The sequence below is a fragment of the Silene latifolia genome, chromosome 6 (genome assembly GCF_048544455.1).
Source record: "Silene latifolia isolate original U9 population chromosome 6, ASM4854445v1, whole genome shotgun sequence".
NCBI lineage: Eukaryota > Viridiplantae > Streptophyta > Magnoliopsida > Caryophyllales > Caryophyllaceae > Silene > Silene latifolia.
Window position 1 is genome coordinate 19984512 of NC_133531.1, and position 16308 is coordinate 20000819.

The 16308-nt window shown below is 44.7% G+C and overlaps 1 protein-coding gene and 1 pseudogene across 1 annotated transcript; one reads left to right on the top strand and one right to left on the bottom strand.

The window, feature by feature from the left end:
• The first annotated feature begins 294 nt into the window (after positions 1-294).
• Positions 295-1064, top strand: LOC141587710 (chaperone protein dnaJ A7A, chloroplastic-like). The gene has a single exon (XM_074409183.1). It carries the CDS (start codon positions 295-297, stop codon positions 889-891), a length of 597 nt encoding a protein of 198 aa, XP_074265284.1. The 3' UTR covers positions 892-1064.
• A 245-nt stretch (positions 1065-1309) lies between these two features.
• LOC141586486 (butanoate--CoA ligase AAE1-like) lies at positions 1310-14435 on the bottom strand (annotated as a pseudogene).
• Positions 14436-16308: the final 1873 nt, after the last annotated feature.

Below are 16308 nucleotides of genomic sequence, written 5' to 3' on the forward strand. Positions count from 1 at the left end.
AATCTCCAAGCTTCGCAAAATACTTAAGTAAAATAAATAATGCTAAATAACTAAATCATCAATCAAATAATAATCGTAAATAACTAAAAAATCAAATAATAAAAATATCATTCTTATCAAATTAGAGTCCAATAAAGTCTAAGCTACCATCTTGAAGAGAAATTCAAGGAGATTAGTAATGCTTATGAGGTATCGTGATGTTTTCTTCCGTTTTAGTTTGCTTTACTTGCCTTTGTCTCCCTAATCCCTAGATTACTGTCATTCCTATTGTTTACGAGCTTATGAGGTATCGTGATGTTTTCTTCCGTTTTAGTTGTCTCTTTGGCTAGAACCCCGCTTGGTGTTTTCCAACAGGTTTCTACTTGCTCCGCGTGTGGTGGAACTGGGGAAACCTTCACACCATGCAACACGTGTGGAGGCGACGGTAGAGTTAAGAAATCAAAGCGTACCAACCTGAAGGTGCCTGCTGGTGTTGATGCAGGCAGCAGGTTGAGAGTAAAGGGCGAGGGTAATGCCGGAAGGAAAGGTGGGCCCTCCGGTGACCTTTTTGTCGTCATCGATGTAATTCCCGATCCCGTTTTAAAAAGGGACGACACGAATATTCTTTACTCGTGTAAGGTGTCTTATATCGATGCCATCCTTGGGACCACAATGAAGGTCCCAACAGTCGACGGGACAGTCGACCTAAAGATACCTCCCGGTACACAACCCGGGACTACTTTGGTAATGGCAAAGAAAGGTGTGCCGATGTTGAATAAACCAAACATAAGAGGCGATCAGCTGGTACGAGTGCAGGTTGAAATACCGAAGAGACTTAGTGATGAAGAGAAGAAGCTCATTGAAGAGCTATCTAATTTAAATAAGGCAAAAGCGCCCAACAGTAAAAGATAGCCTTGTATTGACGGAAAGACGGTTGCGGTTTATACCCCTTTCCGTTGCAAAGGGGACTGAGATAGTTTTGCGTAGGTGATTTTGGTCTATGTATTTTATTGTACAAACATTTGAAAGGGATTTTTTTTGATATGATAACTTGAGAAGAAAATAATTCACTATTGACACGAACATTTAAAACTGTCTTACATAATAATTTGTGTTTTTATAAGTTGCCTCACGACAAAGTAATGTAGATTACTTGAGATAAATAATCGAATTAGTAAAGAGGTTTTAAGATTTTATTATGTTTGAAAATTGGAATCAAAGTATCTTCAATGAACAGTATTTTTTTTCCCGAGTGAGGCTCCCTTAAGTTGCCCTCGTTGCAGCTATATGCCTATAGTGACCGTTATTGGATGATAAGTGGATAATAACGGATGTGAAAGATCAAATTATCTATTAAAAACATGTCTAATATAGCAGGGTAAACAACTAAATGAAATTCAAAAAATGGAAGTTAAATAAATGACTGAGACGTAGGCAGAGTAAATAGTTGATCAATAGCATTGGTTGAAGGCTTTATAACCCCTTCAAAGTTTGCTGGCATTGCTACGAGAAAGGCTCCCCATGGCCTTCGCTTTCTCCTTGAGAACAAATTTCTGAGTCTTCCCAGTTGAAGTCTTTGGTAGTTTCTCGAACACAACTGTTCGAGGAACCATATATCGAGGAAGATGATCTCTACAAAACGTAATCATATCTTCAGCACTAACATGGCTATGACCGCTCTTGAGCTCGATAAATGCACAGGGCGTCTCACCCCAGTGATCATCTGGGCGACCCACGACAGCAGCATCTAGTCTACAACAGCAGGGTGATTAAATATTACAGATTCAACCTCAATTGTGCTTATATTTTCTCCCCCAGATATTATTATATCCTTAGCACGGTCTTTTAACTCGATATATCCATCGGGATGTTTAACTCCTAAATCTCCAGTGTGAAACCATCCGCCCTGAAAAGCCTCCTGGGTTGCCTTCAGATCATTGAAGTATCCATTCATAACAGTGTTGCCTCTAAACATGACCTCACCGATTGTTCTTCCATTGGAAGGCGCACTTTCCATGGTGACCGGATGCTTCACATCAACTTCCTCCATTCCGATATGGTGGACTCCTTGTCGCGCCTTCATCTTTGCTTGCTCATGTGGAGGCAAGGCATTCCACTCGGGCTTCCATGCACAAAATGTACCTAATAGCAGCAGTAAACGAAATTCAAGAAAATGAGTTCTTTTGAGATCCATCATTGGAACCTTTCCAATAGAGCGATTAGGTCAGTTCATGTCTTTTCGAAACCTTTACAAATTCTAAGCGACTTGATTAGGTCAATTTGGGTTTGCAATCATTTTGTATTATTCTGTTTTAGTCTACTTCGGGTTTCAGGTCAAGTTATTCAGATTGTGTTAGTTTTGTCAGGTCTATTGTAAACTATAAATTCCATACTGTCATTTATTTTTCTGAAATCTCTGAAATCTGAATGCAAATTCATTATTTTCTGAAAACTTTTGGGTCATGTGTGTGTGTCTGCCATTGATACCTGGTCCATAAGTTTCGGTCAGACCATAAGCATGGATCGCCACAAAACCCATCTCTTCCATTTTAAAGAGCACCTGTGGAGGAGGCGGAGCTGCACCAATCATAACAGCAGGGGCGTCTTAAAACAAATGGAGGCCCAGTGCGACACGGAAAAATGAGGCCCTAAACCGAATGCACAAGTATATTATACTTCGAGATTTGTATTGAATTTCATTAATAAAAGCTTATAATACGGTGATCAAAAGCGGAGGCCCGGTTCCCACGCCCGTGGTTGCCCGTGGCCTTAGACACCCCTGCATAACAGCTACCTTTCCCGGAAAAGGCTTCTTCTGATCAGCCCGTGCATTTATCATCATGCTTAACACGGTGGGTGCACCTCCCATGTGCGTTACCTTGTGCTCAGCAATGTTACTGAATATTCCATTTGCAGTAACATTTCTCAAGCATATGTTTGTGCCGCCTCGAGCTGCCAGGCCCCACGTCAGGCACCAACCATTGCAATGAAACATGGGGACGGTCCACAAATAGACCGTTATGGAACCCATCTCGTTCGGGATGATCGTAGCTAGCGAGTTCAAATACGCACCCCGTGGCTATAAATCACCCCTTTTGGCCTTGAGGTTGTCCCTGAAGTGTAATTTAAGGAAATGGGTCAGAACTCGTCTTTTGGTTTCTGAATTTCAAAATCGGACTTTCCTGTCAGTAGAAGACTATCATATTCCAGCCTTACTGAGGAAGGCATGGAGTATCCAACACCAACTGACTGCTTATCGACAACTAAGATGATTCGAGGAAGGGTAGAAATAGTTTTGGACATAATACCGATTGCTTTATGAACTATTTCAAAGAACTGGGCATCAACAAAAGTAAGTTTGGCGCTGGAATGATTTAGCAAGACTGACACCATGGCAGGGTCATGACGAATATTAAGGGTGCATAAAACTCCGCCAGCCATGGGAACTGCAAAGTGCAGCTCATACATTGCCGGAATGTTGGGAATGAATGCAGCGACCTGTAATTCGAAGGCCATTAGTCATAAATACAGGCAAGAAAAACTGAAAAAAAAAAAAAAGACGGATGGAGTGAAAAACGATACATACGTCCCTCTCCATTCCACTTATATTTTCCACTCGATTTTTTTTTGTTTTGACATGTTAGGCCCAAAATATGGATATGGGCTGACTTGGGGCAGCAGGCCTGGAAGTGTTACGGGATGCAGGATATCAGGGAGCCAGGGTGCCAGCGTTAGCAAGCAGCGCAGGATGTGGGCTTTGATCTACGCGGAAGAAGCCTATGAGAGTCCAACATCTCGCGAGATCTGAAGAAGGAAAGTCCTACCCATTGTCAAATTAGGAATAACTTGGAGGAAAAGCAAGAAACCCTAGCCCAACGAGCTCTCCTATATAAAGAGCTTCAATGCAAAGGAGAAAGGGCATCAGAATATACAAGAATTACACTTTAGCATTCATAGCAAGCATACGAACTGTATTTCCTCTCGAATTATAGTGAAAATATTGGTGGGATTCCGTCTCCCCCCGCGGTTGTTTCCCACATGGGGTTTTCCGCGTCACCAAAATCGCTTGTGTTCTTTATATTCATTGTTCAAACAGGATAACATACGACGTTCACATAAATCACAATATCGACCTAACGCTAAGACCACTTTAACCCTAAATTGGTAGAAATTTACCAAAACAGTTTGGCGCCCACCGTGGGGCCTAGTGGTCGTCTTCGTTAGTCAGTCTAACTCAACAGTCAAAACATGTCTGGACACAAAGAAACAACCTCAGGCAAAGTCGGCGGTGCACCAGCAACACAGGTGCCACCCCCCAGCAGCAGCCAAGCAAAGTCATAGTTCCCAAGCCGCAGCAAGCCCATCCTCGGGAAAGGCTCAGATTAAAGATCCAGGATTCGCCCAGGGACAGCAGGGAGTCCCGCAATCAGAAAGGGGAGCACAACCCAGGCAACAGATTCAAGCACCTCCAAGTCCTACCAGCATCATGATAAGCGGGTTGGACACATTAGCCAGAACCATCAGGACTATGCAGAGCGAGAATAGAAGCATGAGATCCCATATGGAGGAGGACAACAACCTCCTCCGAGCACAGATCAACGAATTAAGGAACCAGGCCGCTAGTCCATCTCCGGGGATGCAAGAAGACAGATTTGGAAGGCCGTCAGCAGAAAGTAGGGATCGAAGGCAGACACGGGTATTACCACGCGAAGTAGCACTCAAGCTGGATATGGAAGGAACACCACAGCCACGAGGAGGCCTGGTCCCAACAGGACTAGGAGCACTAACACCAGATGAGGAACCAGTGCACCAGGAACCTACACCCACGTCAGGCACGGCGGGACCGCAGAAAAGCAGGGCCACAATTGCAGTCCCAATAACGGATCGCCGCCTACATTTAATCGAATCGGGCGAATATACCTGGGAAAACGCTCCGGTGGCAGCAACATCGCAGGCGCGTCAAACAGAAATTCTGGAACAACGGGACCTCGTACGAAGAGCAGGACATCAGTCACATGAGCATCTGCGACCCACCGGGAGAGAGACATACATAGAACATCAGTAACAGGAACTACGAAGCCTCCTCAGGAGGGTCCCCGGCATGCCTCTGCCTATGGAGATGGCTGCACCAGAAAGCTACGCTGACTCACCGTTTACTGACGATATAGCCACAGTGGCCTTACCAAAAGGATTTAGCGTCCCAACAATGACTCTCTTTGATGGAACCACAGACCCCTGTGATCACATCAGTCAATTCAAGCAGAAGATGATGGTTACTACAGCCACGGGAGCCTCAAAAGAGGCATGTATGTGTAAAGGATTTGGTTCAACCCTAACCGGAGCAGCATTGCAATGGTTCGTCGGTCTGCCTAACGGAACCATATCCTCATTCGCTGATTTGGTCAACGCTTTCAATCAACAGTTCTCCAGCAGCCGCAGAACACCCAAGCAGCCGAGTGATCTGTACAGGATCGTTCAGGAGATAGGTGAATCAATCAAGGACTACGTCACTAGATTCAATGCAGAAAAAGTCTCAATACGAGGCTGCGATATGTCCACTGCCATCAACGCCTTCAGGCAAGGCTTGGATAAGGAGTCGAACCTCTACAAAGAATTAACTATGTATCCTTGTGAGAGGTTCGAGGAAGTTCAACAGAGAGCTACTGCAGCGTTAAGATTAGAAGAAGATATACAGGCTAGAAAGGGTACAGCAGGCTTCGACAAGACAAACAGGAAATTCGCACCAGAAAAGAGGGACGACAGAACTAAGCCATACAGCAGACCCAATATCAGCAGGGTAGCAGAAAAATCTCAACAAATTGATGATTCTCCGCACCCTCCTAAGCTATCTGAGTACGGATTCAACACGGGAATGGAGGGGTTGTTAAAAGCACTCAGAAACCTGGGTGATCAGGTGAGGTGGCCGAAGCCACCCACTCAGGATCGGCCAAACGACGACAGAGACAGCAGCAAGAGGTGTGAATGGCACCAAGACATAGGACACAGGACGGAAGATTGCTACAAATTGCGGAGGGAGGTGAAGTTCCAGGTACGCAAAGGGAACTTGGACCACCTGTTATCACGTGGGGGCAAGCAGGACAGAAGAGAAGCAGCAAATCAGGCGCTTCCTTCTGCTCCACCCGTATGCGCGAAGATTATTAACGTGATAACAGGCGGATCTGAGCTAGCAGGTTTGACATATTCCGCTGCGAAGAGGAAAGCCACCGGGAGCAAAGGGGGTCATCCAGAAACCTCGTGCAGAGTAAGCCAGAGCAATTTACCCCCAGTAACTTTCGATGAAACTGACATGGAAAGCGGCGCAGAACAGCATGACGATGCCTTGACCATAACATTATCCATTGGCAATTGCACTGTACGGAAAGCATTGGTAGATACAGGGAGCTCTGTGAACCTTATCATGCTCGAAACCCTCAAAACCATGGGTTTCGATAAAGAGAACCTGATAAAGAAATCTGTGCCACTGGTGGGATTTAGTGGGGAGACTGCGCATTCAGTAGGTGAGATAACCATCCCAACATACATTGAAGAAGTTAATAAACTGGTAAGATACCTAATCATCGAAGGTCCAACCACCTACAACGTGATACTAGGAAGACCGTGGTTGCATCAGATGAAGGCAGTACCTTCAACATATCATCAGTGTCTCAAGTTCCCAACTCCATGGGGCACAGTTACGGTAAAAGGAGATCAAGAGGAATCCAGAAACTGCTACACCCAAGCCCTCAAAGCTACAACCAAGCTCCCCTCATAGCAATTACAGGACCGGGGCACCTCGACAGAATACAAGGAGCCTCCATCGGAGGAGTTGGACCAGATACACCTGGACGAGGGACACCCGGATAGAACAGTGTTGATTGGGGCCACCTGCAGTGAAGAACTGCGCAACCAGCTGATTCAATTTCTCAAGAGCAACATGGATTGCTTCGCCTGGTCCCACAATGATATGGTGGGCATAGACCCATCCGTTATTTCACATTAATTAAGCGTAAACCCAAGCTGCACCCCAGTACAGCAGAAGAGAAGAAAATTCGCGGCAGAAAGAAATGAAGTCATCAACAAAGAAGTGGACAGTCTCTTGGCAGCAGATAAAATTAGAGAAGTCAGTTACCCTGAGTGGCTCTCTAACGTAGTAGTGGTACCCAAAAAGAACGGTAAATGGAGGGTATGCGTAGACTTCACAGATCTAAACAAAGCTTGTCCCAAGGATCCCTTCCCACTACCGCATATCGACGCAATGGTGGACGCTACTGCGGGACATGAGGTACTCACTTTCCTCGATGCCTGGAGCGGTTACAATAAAATCAAGATGCATCCACAAGATCAGGAGAAAACAGCATTCATGTCGGAAAGGGGCATATATTGTTACAAGGTCATGCCCTTCGGCCTAAAGAACGTCGGGTCCACCTATCAACGGTTGGTAAATAAAATGTTCAAGCAGCAAATATGAAAGACCATGGAAGTATACATTGACGACATGGTGGTGAAATCTAAAAAAGCATAAATGCACATGGAGCACCTGGCGGATACCTTCCAGACACTGAGGGAATTTAAAATGAAACTTAATCCATCCAAGTGCTCGTTTGGGGCTCCCTCGGGAAAATTCCTAGGGTATATGGTGACACAGAGGGGAATTGAGGCAAGCAAAGAGCAGATAAGAGCAATACTCCAACTGGAATCACCCCAGAAGCCAAAAGATGTGAGAGGCTAGCGGAGAAAGGTGGCGGCCCTAAATAGGTTCATATCAAGGGCCTCGGATAGGTGCAAACTATTCTATGATATATTGAGGAAGAGTCAGAAATTCGAATGGACTAAAGAGCATGAAAAAGCATTCGCCGAACTCAAAAGCTACCTAAGCACGCCACCGTTACTCGCGAAACCTGAGCAAGGGGAACCACTATTTTTGTATCATCGATCCACGGAAGCAGCCGTAAGCTTAGATTCGGTTAAAGAACAAGAAGGAGTGCAAAGATCCCGTATATTACATTAGCAAGTCTCTCGCTCCCCGCAGAGACCGGGTACACTTCTTTTGAAAAATTAGCATTGGCTTTGGTTATCGCCTCTTATAAACTGCGGCCGTACTTTGAATCTCACACCATCCATGTCATAACCAATTACCCGCTGAAGACTATTATGAGGAAGCCTGAACCTTCAGGTAGAATGACTAAATGGTCAGTGCATCTTAGTGGCTACGACTTACAATTTGAACCCAGAACGGCGATAAAATCCCAAGCCCTAGCAGATTTCGTCTCGACTTCGCGCCCGCAACTCGTGGGGAAGCGGAAGAAGGAATGCTGACGATGATGGGAAGCCAGGATGGTGAGGTGTGGACCCTGTATATTGACGGAGCCTCAAATGCAAGAGGGGCTGGTGTGGGTTTAGTACTGCGATCTCCTAAAGGGGATATGATAGTGCAAGCCATTAGGTGCGAATTCAAGGCAACCAATAATGAGGCCGAGTATGAAGCCCTTATACTTGGGATGCAGATGGCGTCAGGGCTCAAGGTAAGGAACCTGAGGGTATATAGTGACTCCTTACTTGTGGTAAATCATGTGAACAACGAATATGTGGCACGAGATTCAAAGATGATAGCCTACCTAAAGATAGCCACAGAGCAGAAATCAAAGTTTAGGACATTCAAGATAACTCAGGTGCCACGAGATCAGAACGTGGAGGCAGACGCCCTGGCTACGCTGGGGGCAACCTTCCAGCCCACAGAGCTGTCAAACATACCGATTACCCACGTGTTGACCCCAGCCATCCAGAAGGAAACAGCCCAGGATTCCACAGCAAAGGATGTACACATGCAGTGTGTACAGGGAACGTAATCTTTGGTTTCCAAAGGTGGGACAAAGCAGGATGCGTATTGGAGGATTCCATACCTAAATTGGCTAAGGGATGGGACACTCCCTGAAGACAGAAAGGAAGCACAAAGTTTCAGAATAAAAGCTTCCAGGTATATCATGATCGATAATATTCTCTTCAGAAAATCATTGGCAGGACCATGCCTCAGGTGCTTAAACAAAGCGGAAGCAGAAACAATACTGCAAGACATGCATAGTGGAGAATGTGGGAACCACGCTGGAGGACGGAGCCTGTCAAACAAAATCTTAAGGCAGGGGTATTTCTGGCCCACAATGCGCGCAGACGCCATAAACCATGCCAAACGTTGTGAATCATGTCAAAAGGCGGCTCCAGCGATCCACCAGCCAGCAGAACCAATGCATCCGATTATCTCTCCATGGCCATTCATGATGTGGGGCATGGATATAGTGGGAAAGCTGCCCAGGGCTCCAGGAAACAGAGTATATATGCTAGTTATGACCGACTACTTCTCAAAGTGGATTGAAGCAGAAGCCATGACAGAGGTAAAAGAACAACAGGTGATCTCTTTCATCAAGCGCAACATCATAAGCAGATTTGGGATACCATCCGAGATCATATGCGACAACGGGTCCCAGTTCATATCAGATAACACCGAGGGCTTCTGTGCACGATGGAACATAACACTGAGAAAGTCAGCCCCCAGGTATCCACAAACCAACGGCCAAGCTGAGTCCAGCAATAAAATTATTGTGGAGAACCTCAGGAGCGGCTGGAAGAATTGGGGGGAAAATGGGCAGATGAACTGCCACTAGTACTCTGGTCAGACAGAACAACGCCGAAGATGGCAACAGGTCAAACTCCGTTTAGCCTAGTATACGGAGCGGAGGCAGTGATACCCTCAGAAGTCCTGGTACCCACACACAGATACGGCTGTCAGACGGCGGAGCAGAACCAAGTCGAAATGACTAGGAGCCTGGATACAGTTGATGAGCTGCGAGAAAGTGCTTACATACGTATGGCATCATATAAGCAATCCGTAGCAAGGACGTATAACAAGAACGTCAAAATAAGGACCCTCGAAGTAGGGGACCTGGTATTAAGAAGGGTATTTGAAAATACCAAGAACCACAAGGCAGGCAAATTCGCCTATAAATGGGAAGGGCCATATCAGGTCGAAAGCATTATTAAGAATGGGGCATACAGGTTGATGACCATGCACGGTCAAATCCTGGATAAACCCTGGAACATCCGTCACTTGAAACGGTACTTTGTCTGACAAAGTGCCAAAACTTTAGTGTACAAAGGACCTTTCAAAAGTCCGTGAAGCAAAAACAAAAAGTTTTCAAAAAAAAAAAAAAAAAAAAAAAAAAAAAAAAAAGGGGTGGGGGTTAGTATATGCTTTAGGTATTAGTGTGTTTCATAAAAACTTTTTTCTTTTAGTTTTTCTTTTTTAAAGTCAGAAAGAGTCGTTTTAAAACCGAGTAGTACAGGCTGTGGCTTCCTGGATCCAGGTGTTGCCCTGGAACACCATGAGACAGCACCAGGTAATTTGCACTACTTTGGACTTTATAATGCTTCTACGAAGAAGGGCTTTGGTACTAATGTTGGTTTATTGTCAGATGAGGCACACTTTGAGGGTCCAACCCCTGCCATGTGAGGCTACGAAGACGCTTATCTTAAGTCAAGCCACATGGAGAGCATACGCCGAGGTAGCGCGCAGGGTTCGGCATACTAAGACCACACATACCTTAACGTTAACTCAGTAATTCCTTAGCTAGCTATGTCGTAGATCAATGGGTGCACGCACGGATTTCAAACGTCTGGAACCACAAGGAGCGCAACACTCCTTGTTAGTCAGAAATATTCAATGAAGGTAAGCTCTAAGTCAGCCAACCCTAGTGATAAGGTATTTCACGTCATGGGTGAAATATGTTATCAACAACTGTCGCGTAAACAGTGGGTGTGCACTGGAGCCAGTCGACTTCCGGGTATATCTATGTGGAATCAAAACTCCAGAAATTGGCGCCAAAAACACAAGTATAACAAAAGTGGGGCCTGGATTCCTGGGCCCAGAGCTACTTTAAAATAGGGCACCTGCTACCTTTAGCAGGCGCCGTCAAAAGTTCAACGCCTGCACACCGGCAGGCACAAAACGGACCAAAACAAGAAAGAAAATAGTTTTTTACAAAACTTGCGCCACACAGGGCCAAGTCCCCAGAAAATTTGAAATAAAATTTAAGAGAGGTCAATCCTCTCAATAGCTGCTTCCTGACTATTGCTCTGCTCCCCATGCTCTATTTGCTTCTCCATTGCAGGTGCCTGGACAGCCTCAGAAGTTGCAGTAGCACCATCGCCAGCCTCCGCAGCCAGGATCTCCTCTACAGTCCCAGAGATGGCTCCGGAAATATCCATAGCTGTGTACTCAGGCTCCGGGTTAGCAGCTTCAGCTTCAGGAGGAAACAGGGCACTCAGGTCCATGCCATTGGGGAATGCACGAGCAAACTCAGCCAGCTCCTCTTCCAGGTTCCAGGATGTGTGCCTCCCCTCGGTATAGGCACGGATGCAGTCAATCCGCCCCTCAAAAGCAGTGTAGGCTCCCACATTCTTGGCCAGTTCAGCCATCTCTTCAGCACGGGCCTCTGCCTTTGTTAACCCAGAAGTAAGAACGCAGTTGGCCTCCTGGGTCCTCGCCAGCTGATCTTTGGCTGCCTCCTTCTCCTTGAAAGCCGTGTGGAGCTGCTCCCTCAACTTGGCACAGGTGGATGTGAGCTCCTTGTTCTTCCCCACAGAAGCCAGACATTCAACCTTAGCCCTCTGCAGCATCTTGCGAAGGTAGAGAGAAGATTGGAGAGCCTGAAACAAAAGAAAAGAACACGTTAGTCGTGGAAGCACAAGGGCAAAGGGAGAGGAGAAGCAGCAAAAGGAGGCTCACCAGGAAGCAGTGCTCTGCAGCCAGGTCGGTCATCTCCTGGGGGGCAGTCGAGTCAAACGCCTTTGAGCAAGCTGGGGTCAGAAGCCTTTCTAGTGCAGGCCAGTAGTTGGCCCGGTCAGCATCCCCAAACTCAGCGGGGAGGCGTAGAAGCAGCTCGTCAGTATGAACGGAAGACCCAGGTGCGCGCGATATTGGGGTAGCTTCAATAGGCTCTGGAGCAGGCCTAGAAGAGGATCTTCTTCTTGAGGAGGCAGGAGAGTGAGAGGAGTCAGCAGTTCTCTTCCTGGCATGGCGCATCAGGATCTCGGAGGCAGATGGTTTAGCACTTCCTACAGGAGCACAGGAACGCAGAGGATCAAAATAAAGAATCAAAGGAGACAGGGAATTCCAAGGGATTGAGGGGAAATTACCAGAAGACATGGTTTCCTCGGTAGCAGAATCGTTTAAACCAGCAAGCAGGAGGGGGAATAATCTACGATCTTCAGGGATGGAAAAGAGCTTGGCAACAGAAGTATCCTCGTCCTCGGATTTCTCAGGGTTCTTGAGTTCTGCATCAAATCAAAGAGTAAGAATAGTAAGCGACGGGGGCAATTAAGAATAAACATGTAAATACACTTACTCTTGGCAAAAACCCAGTGTTCAAACAGGTAGTCGGCACGAATGGGAAGAGATTCAAGCTTGACATAGAAGAAGTCCTCGTACCACCCATCGTCTTTCCCTTTTGCCGCCGAGAGGAGGAAGTTCTCGGTCTTCTCCACAGACCTAAAAGTATATTGGCCGTGCCAAAGTGGCCAAGACTCGAACCTATGGGCCAGATCTGATAAACCAATCTCGGCGCCCATACTATTGTTCAGAGCAACGGTGGATAGGAGGATCCTCCACGCATAAGGAGCGATTTGGGCCATAGGGAGAGAGTTCAGGCGGATGAACTCTTGGATCATCGGGGGGAAGGGAAATTTGAGACCAAGGACAAAGGGGTAGGTGTACAAGCAGATCCACCCCGAACGAAAGGCGTCTGCTTTCTGACCAGGATTGGGGATGAGGATCACCACATCGTCACCCAGCCCCAGCAGAGCTTTGATCCTGGGTATATCCTCCTGGGTAAGGTGGGAGTCACCGGAATGCGGTCTTTTGAGGACTCCCTGTGTGGGGAAGTCATCGTTTTCGAGGTCGATGGTGGTGGAGGAAGATGATGTTAAGCGAGTCTTAGCCATAATAGACGAGGAGGGAGAAATGGAAGTACCTGAGAGGACGGATGAAGGCGGCGCTGGCAGTGAAAGGGTGTTGACGAAGAAGGAATTTGGGGAGACGGAAGTTTGGAAGGTTTGAGGAGATGAAATGATGATGAAAGAGAGAGTGGTGGGCGGATGAGATTAAATAGAAAAGGGTAGTTGAGGTTTTGAAAATGTGAATTGAAATGGAGTATGTGAGAAGTCACTCAACGATACACTGCAATTTCCCGCTCAAATAATTAGGGTTGCACTTTTCGCAGAAAATTGGGGGCAAACTGTTAGGCCCAAAATATGGATATGGGCTGACTTGGGGCAGCAGGCCTGGAAGTGTTACGGGATGCAGGATATCAGGGAGCCAGGGTGCCAGCGTTAGCAAGCAGCGCAGGATGTGGGCTTTGATCTACGCGGAAGAAGCCTATGAGAGTCCAACATCTCGCGAGATCTGAAGAAGGAAAGTCCTACCCATTGTCAAATTAGGAATAACTTGGAGGAAAATCAAGAAACCCTAGCCCAACGAGCTCTCCTATATAAAGAGCTTCAATGCAAAGGAGAAAGGGCATCAGAATATACAAGAATTACACTTTAGCATTCATAGCAAGCATACGAACTGTATTTCCTCTCGAATTATAGTGAAAATATTGGTGGGATTCCGTCTCCCCTCGCGGTTGTTTCCCACATCGGGTTTTCCGCGTCACCAAAATCGCTTGTGTTCTTTATATTCATTGTTCAAACAGGATAACATACGACGTTCACATAAATCACAATATCGACCTAACGCTAAGACCACTTTATCCCTAAATTGGTAGAAATTTACCAAAACATGACAGTAAGAGAAAAATAACTTACAATGTCTCAATCGATACAATGTAAGCTATTCCACTAAGTAGCACCAGAAAAACTTATGCGCGAAAGTTCAATAGCTTTAATGGTCCTACCCGTCTAGAGGCGGATTACACAGGATATTGCAAAAAAGAACTGAGATCCCAAAGTCAGAACCGCGACTTTACCAGCTGAGTTAGTGAGTTGATTGAATTGAAAAAAATAATAATAAAAAACGGGTAAAAAGGGAACTCACAACATCTCCAAATGAGATACCCAAGAGGGAGAGAGCAGAAGCAAGCTGAGTACACCTTTCCAGAGTCTGTCCCCAAGTATAATGAACATTACCATAGATGACAGACGGTCGGTCTCTATACACTAATGCTGCTCTTTCAAGGAAACTGATTGGAGAAAGCGGCACATAGTTCGCTGAGCAACGCACCACTCCTTCCATCTTTGCAACCGAAGCTAGAGAACCAAGTTGATGATTATAGATAAGCTATATATCGCGGTTCGCGGTAATAGTGGCACAAATGTAGTTTCGTTTTCAAAAGGAGACCAAGACTTGTGGCTTTTTGGTTCTTGGTTGTCGCGTAGTAATGTAATTCTCGACACAATTTTCATTATATATCATCAAAGCACCTCTCAAAAATATTCACACAAGGTAAGGTCTGTATATTTCCGACTTCATTATCTCAAATCAAACTATAAAGGCAGCATTATGTTCTTTTGTGGAAAATGGAGGACCCACAAGGCCACAACAGAAAAAGCACATAAATGATTTAGGGGAATATAGCAAAGTTTAACTAATTTTCCACCATGTAATTATGATAAGAGTAATTGATAAGCATTACATATATGAAACGGAAAATGCACTGGTGTCCCGAGGTTTGATATTTTGTTCAAAATACTCAATTTTTTTTATCTTGGAAACTTTAAGAGGCCATAACGAGTGTTTACGAGCTCATAAAGTGACGATTTTTTTGTTTTTCAAATTGATCATCTTTCCGAGAACTACGACTTGAAAAAAAATAGGATATTTTGGAAAAATGTCAAACCTCAAGGACACTGCATGCATTTTCCAGTATTTGAAACATTGTGACCCATCAGGTCATCATCATTATTACCCCTTTGCATTATAGAAGCACAAATTCGTGTTTAAGGCAGACATATCTATCTTAAACAATATAACGGGTCAAATAGATTGAGGGAATGACAAACTCTTGTCCAAATTTGGGTAATATTTAATCCATTTTACATTTAAGCCGGATATAGCCGTCTTATGCTCATTCCTCCTCACCCTACCACTTTGTAAACTAGTGAGGTGAAAGTTGTAATTGTATTTCCGAAACATTAAGGCAGCGTAAACTATTAAGTGAGACAGCCAAAAACGAATACCCGAACTTCCTTATTAAACTGAGGGACTTTTAGATACATTTTTTAACTTTTAACAAAAAAAAAAAAAAAAAAAAAAAATCAGTCTATCACACCCTAATATTGATTATAACAACTCATACATGAGGCTTATAAGCGTCAAATATGACTGCTGTAATCGAATTTTTTGGTTAAATGGGGTTATTTGACAAATTAATTTGCGTTTTAGAGTCGAATTCAAACTATATAGGGTCAATGGGTCCACATCATCAGTTTAATTTTTTTTTCTGTTTTTAAGTGAAGCCGCTAGAAACAATAGCATTTTTAGTCTTTGGCGATGTTTGATAAACGGCATATTGGCCAATTTTTAGCATATTCAAGGGTTTTAGCATGTTTGACCAATCAACATGCTAATTTTAGTGTTTGATAAACAGCATATTGAAACAGCATATTTGGGGTCAATATGCTGTTTTAAAATATGCTGCTTACCCCAGCATATTGGTTAGCATATTGAAAAATAGGAAATTTTTCTCTCTTTTACAAAGAAAAGTAACAATCTACTAATCATAATCTGCCAATTACCAAACACTCAAATTAATTCTGCTAATTATAATATGCTAGTCAAACCTTCTTATAAAATCTGCCATTTATAGTCTGCTTTTACAATCTGCTTATGCTGAAATTAATCCGTTGTTTATCAAACAGGGTCTTTTTAAAGTGGCTCAACTTTTAAGAGAAGGAAAAGGGATGAAGCCGCTGGATTTCCCAGCGGTTTTACTCTTTCTTGGTTTGCAAAACATGCCTTTAACTCTTCTACAATATAATCAAACACCAAAACCCATCTTCCTCCTTCCTCCTTCCTCTCCGGCACCCACCTACCTCCTTCTTCCCTGCCGCCACCACCAACGCCTAAACCTCACCTCTCCTTCCTCTCCGCTGCCACCACCACCAACAACAACAAAAATAAGCAACAACAAATCTGGGTTTTTTAATTAGGCCAAAAAAATTCTCCAAAACACCTTCTCAATTTGCAAAATCAACACTCATTTTCATTAACGAAGATGAAAAAGCTTGTGAGTTTTTTATTTTTTTCGATTTTGTTTTGTTTTCATTCAATTTGGGGAGGAA

Coding starts and splice junctions, on each gene's coding strand:
- LOC141587710 (XM_074409183.1), top strand. CDS start 295: ATGTTTTCTTCCGTTTTAGTTGTCTCTTTGGCTAGAACCCCGCTTGGT.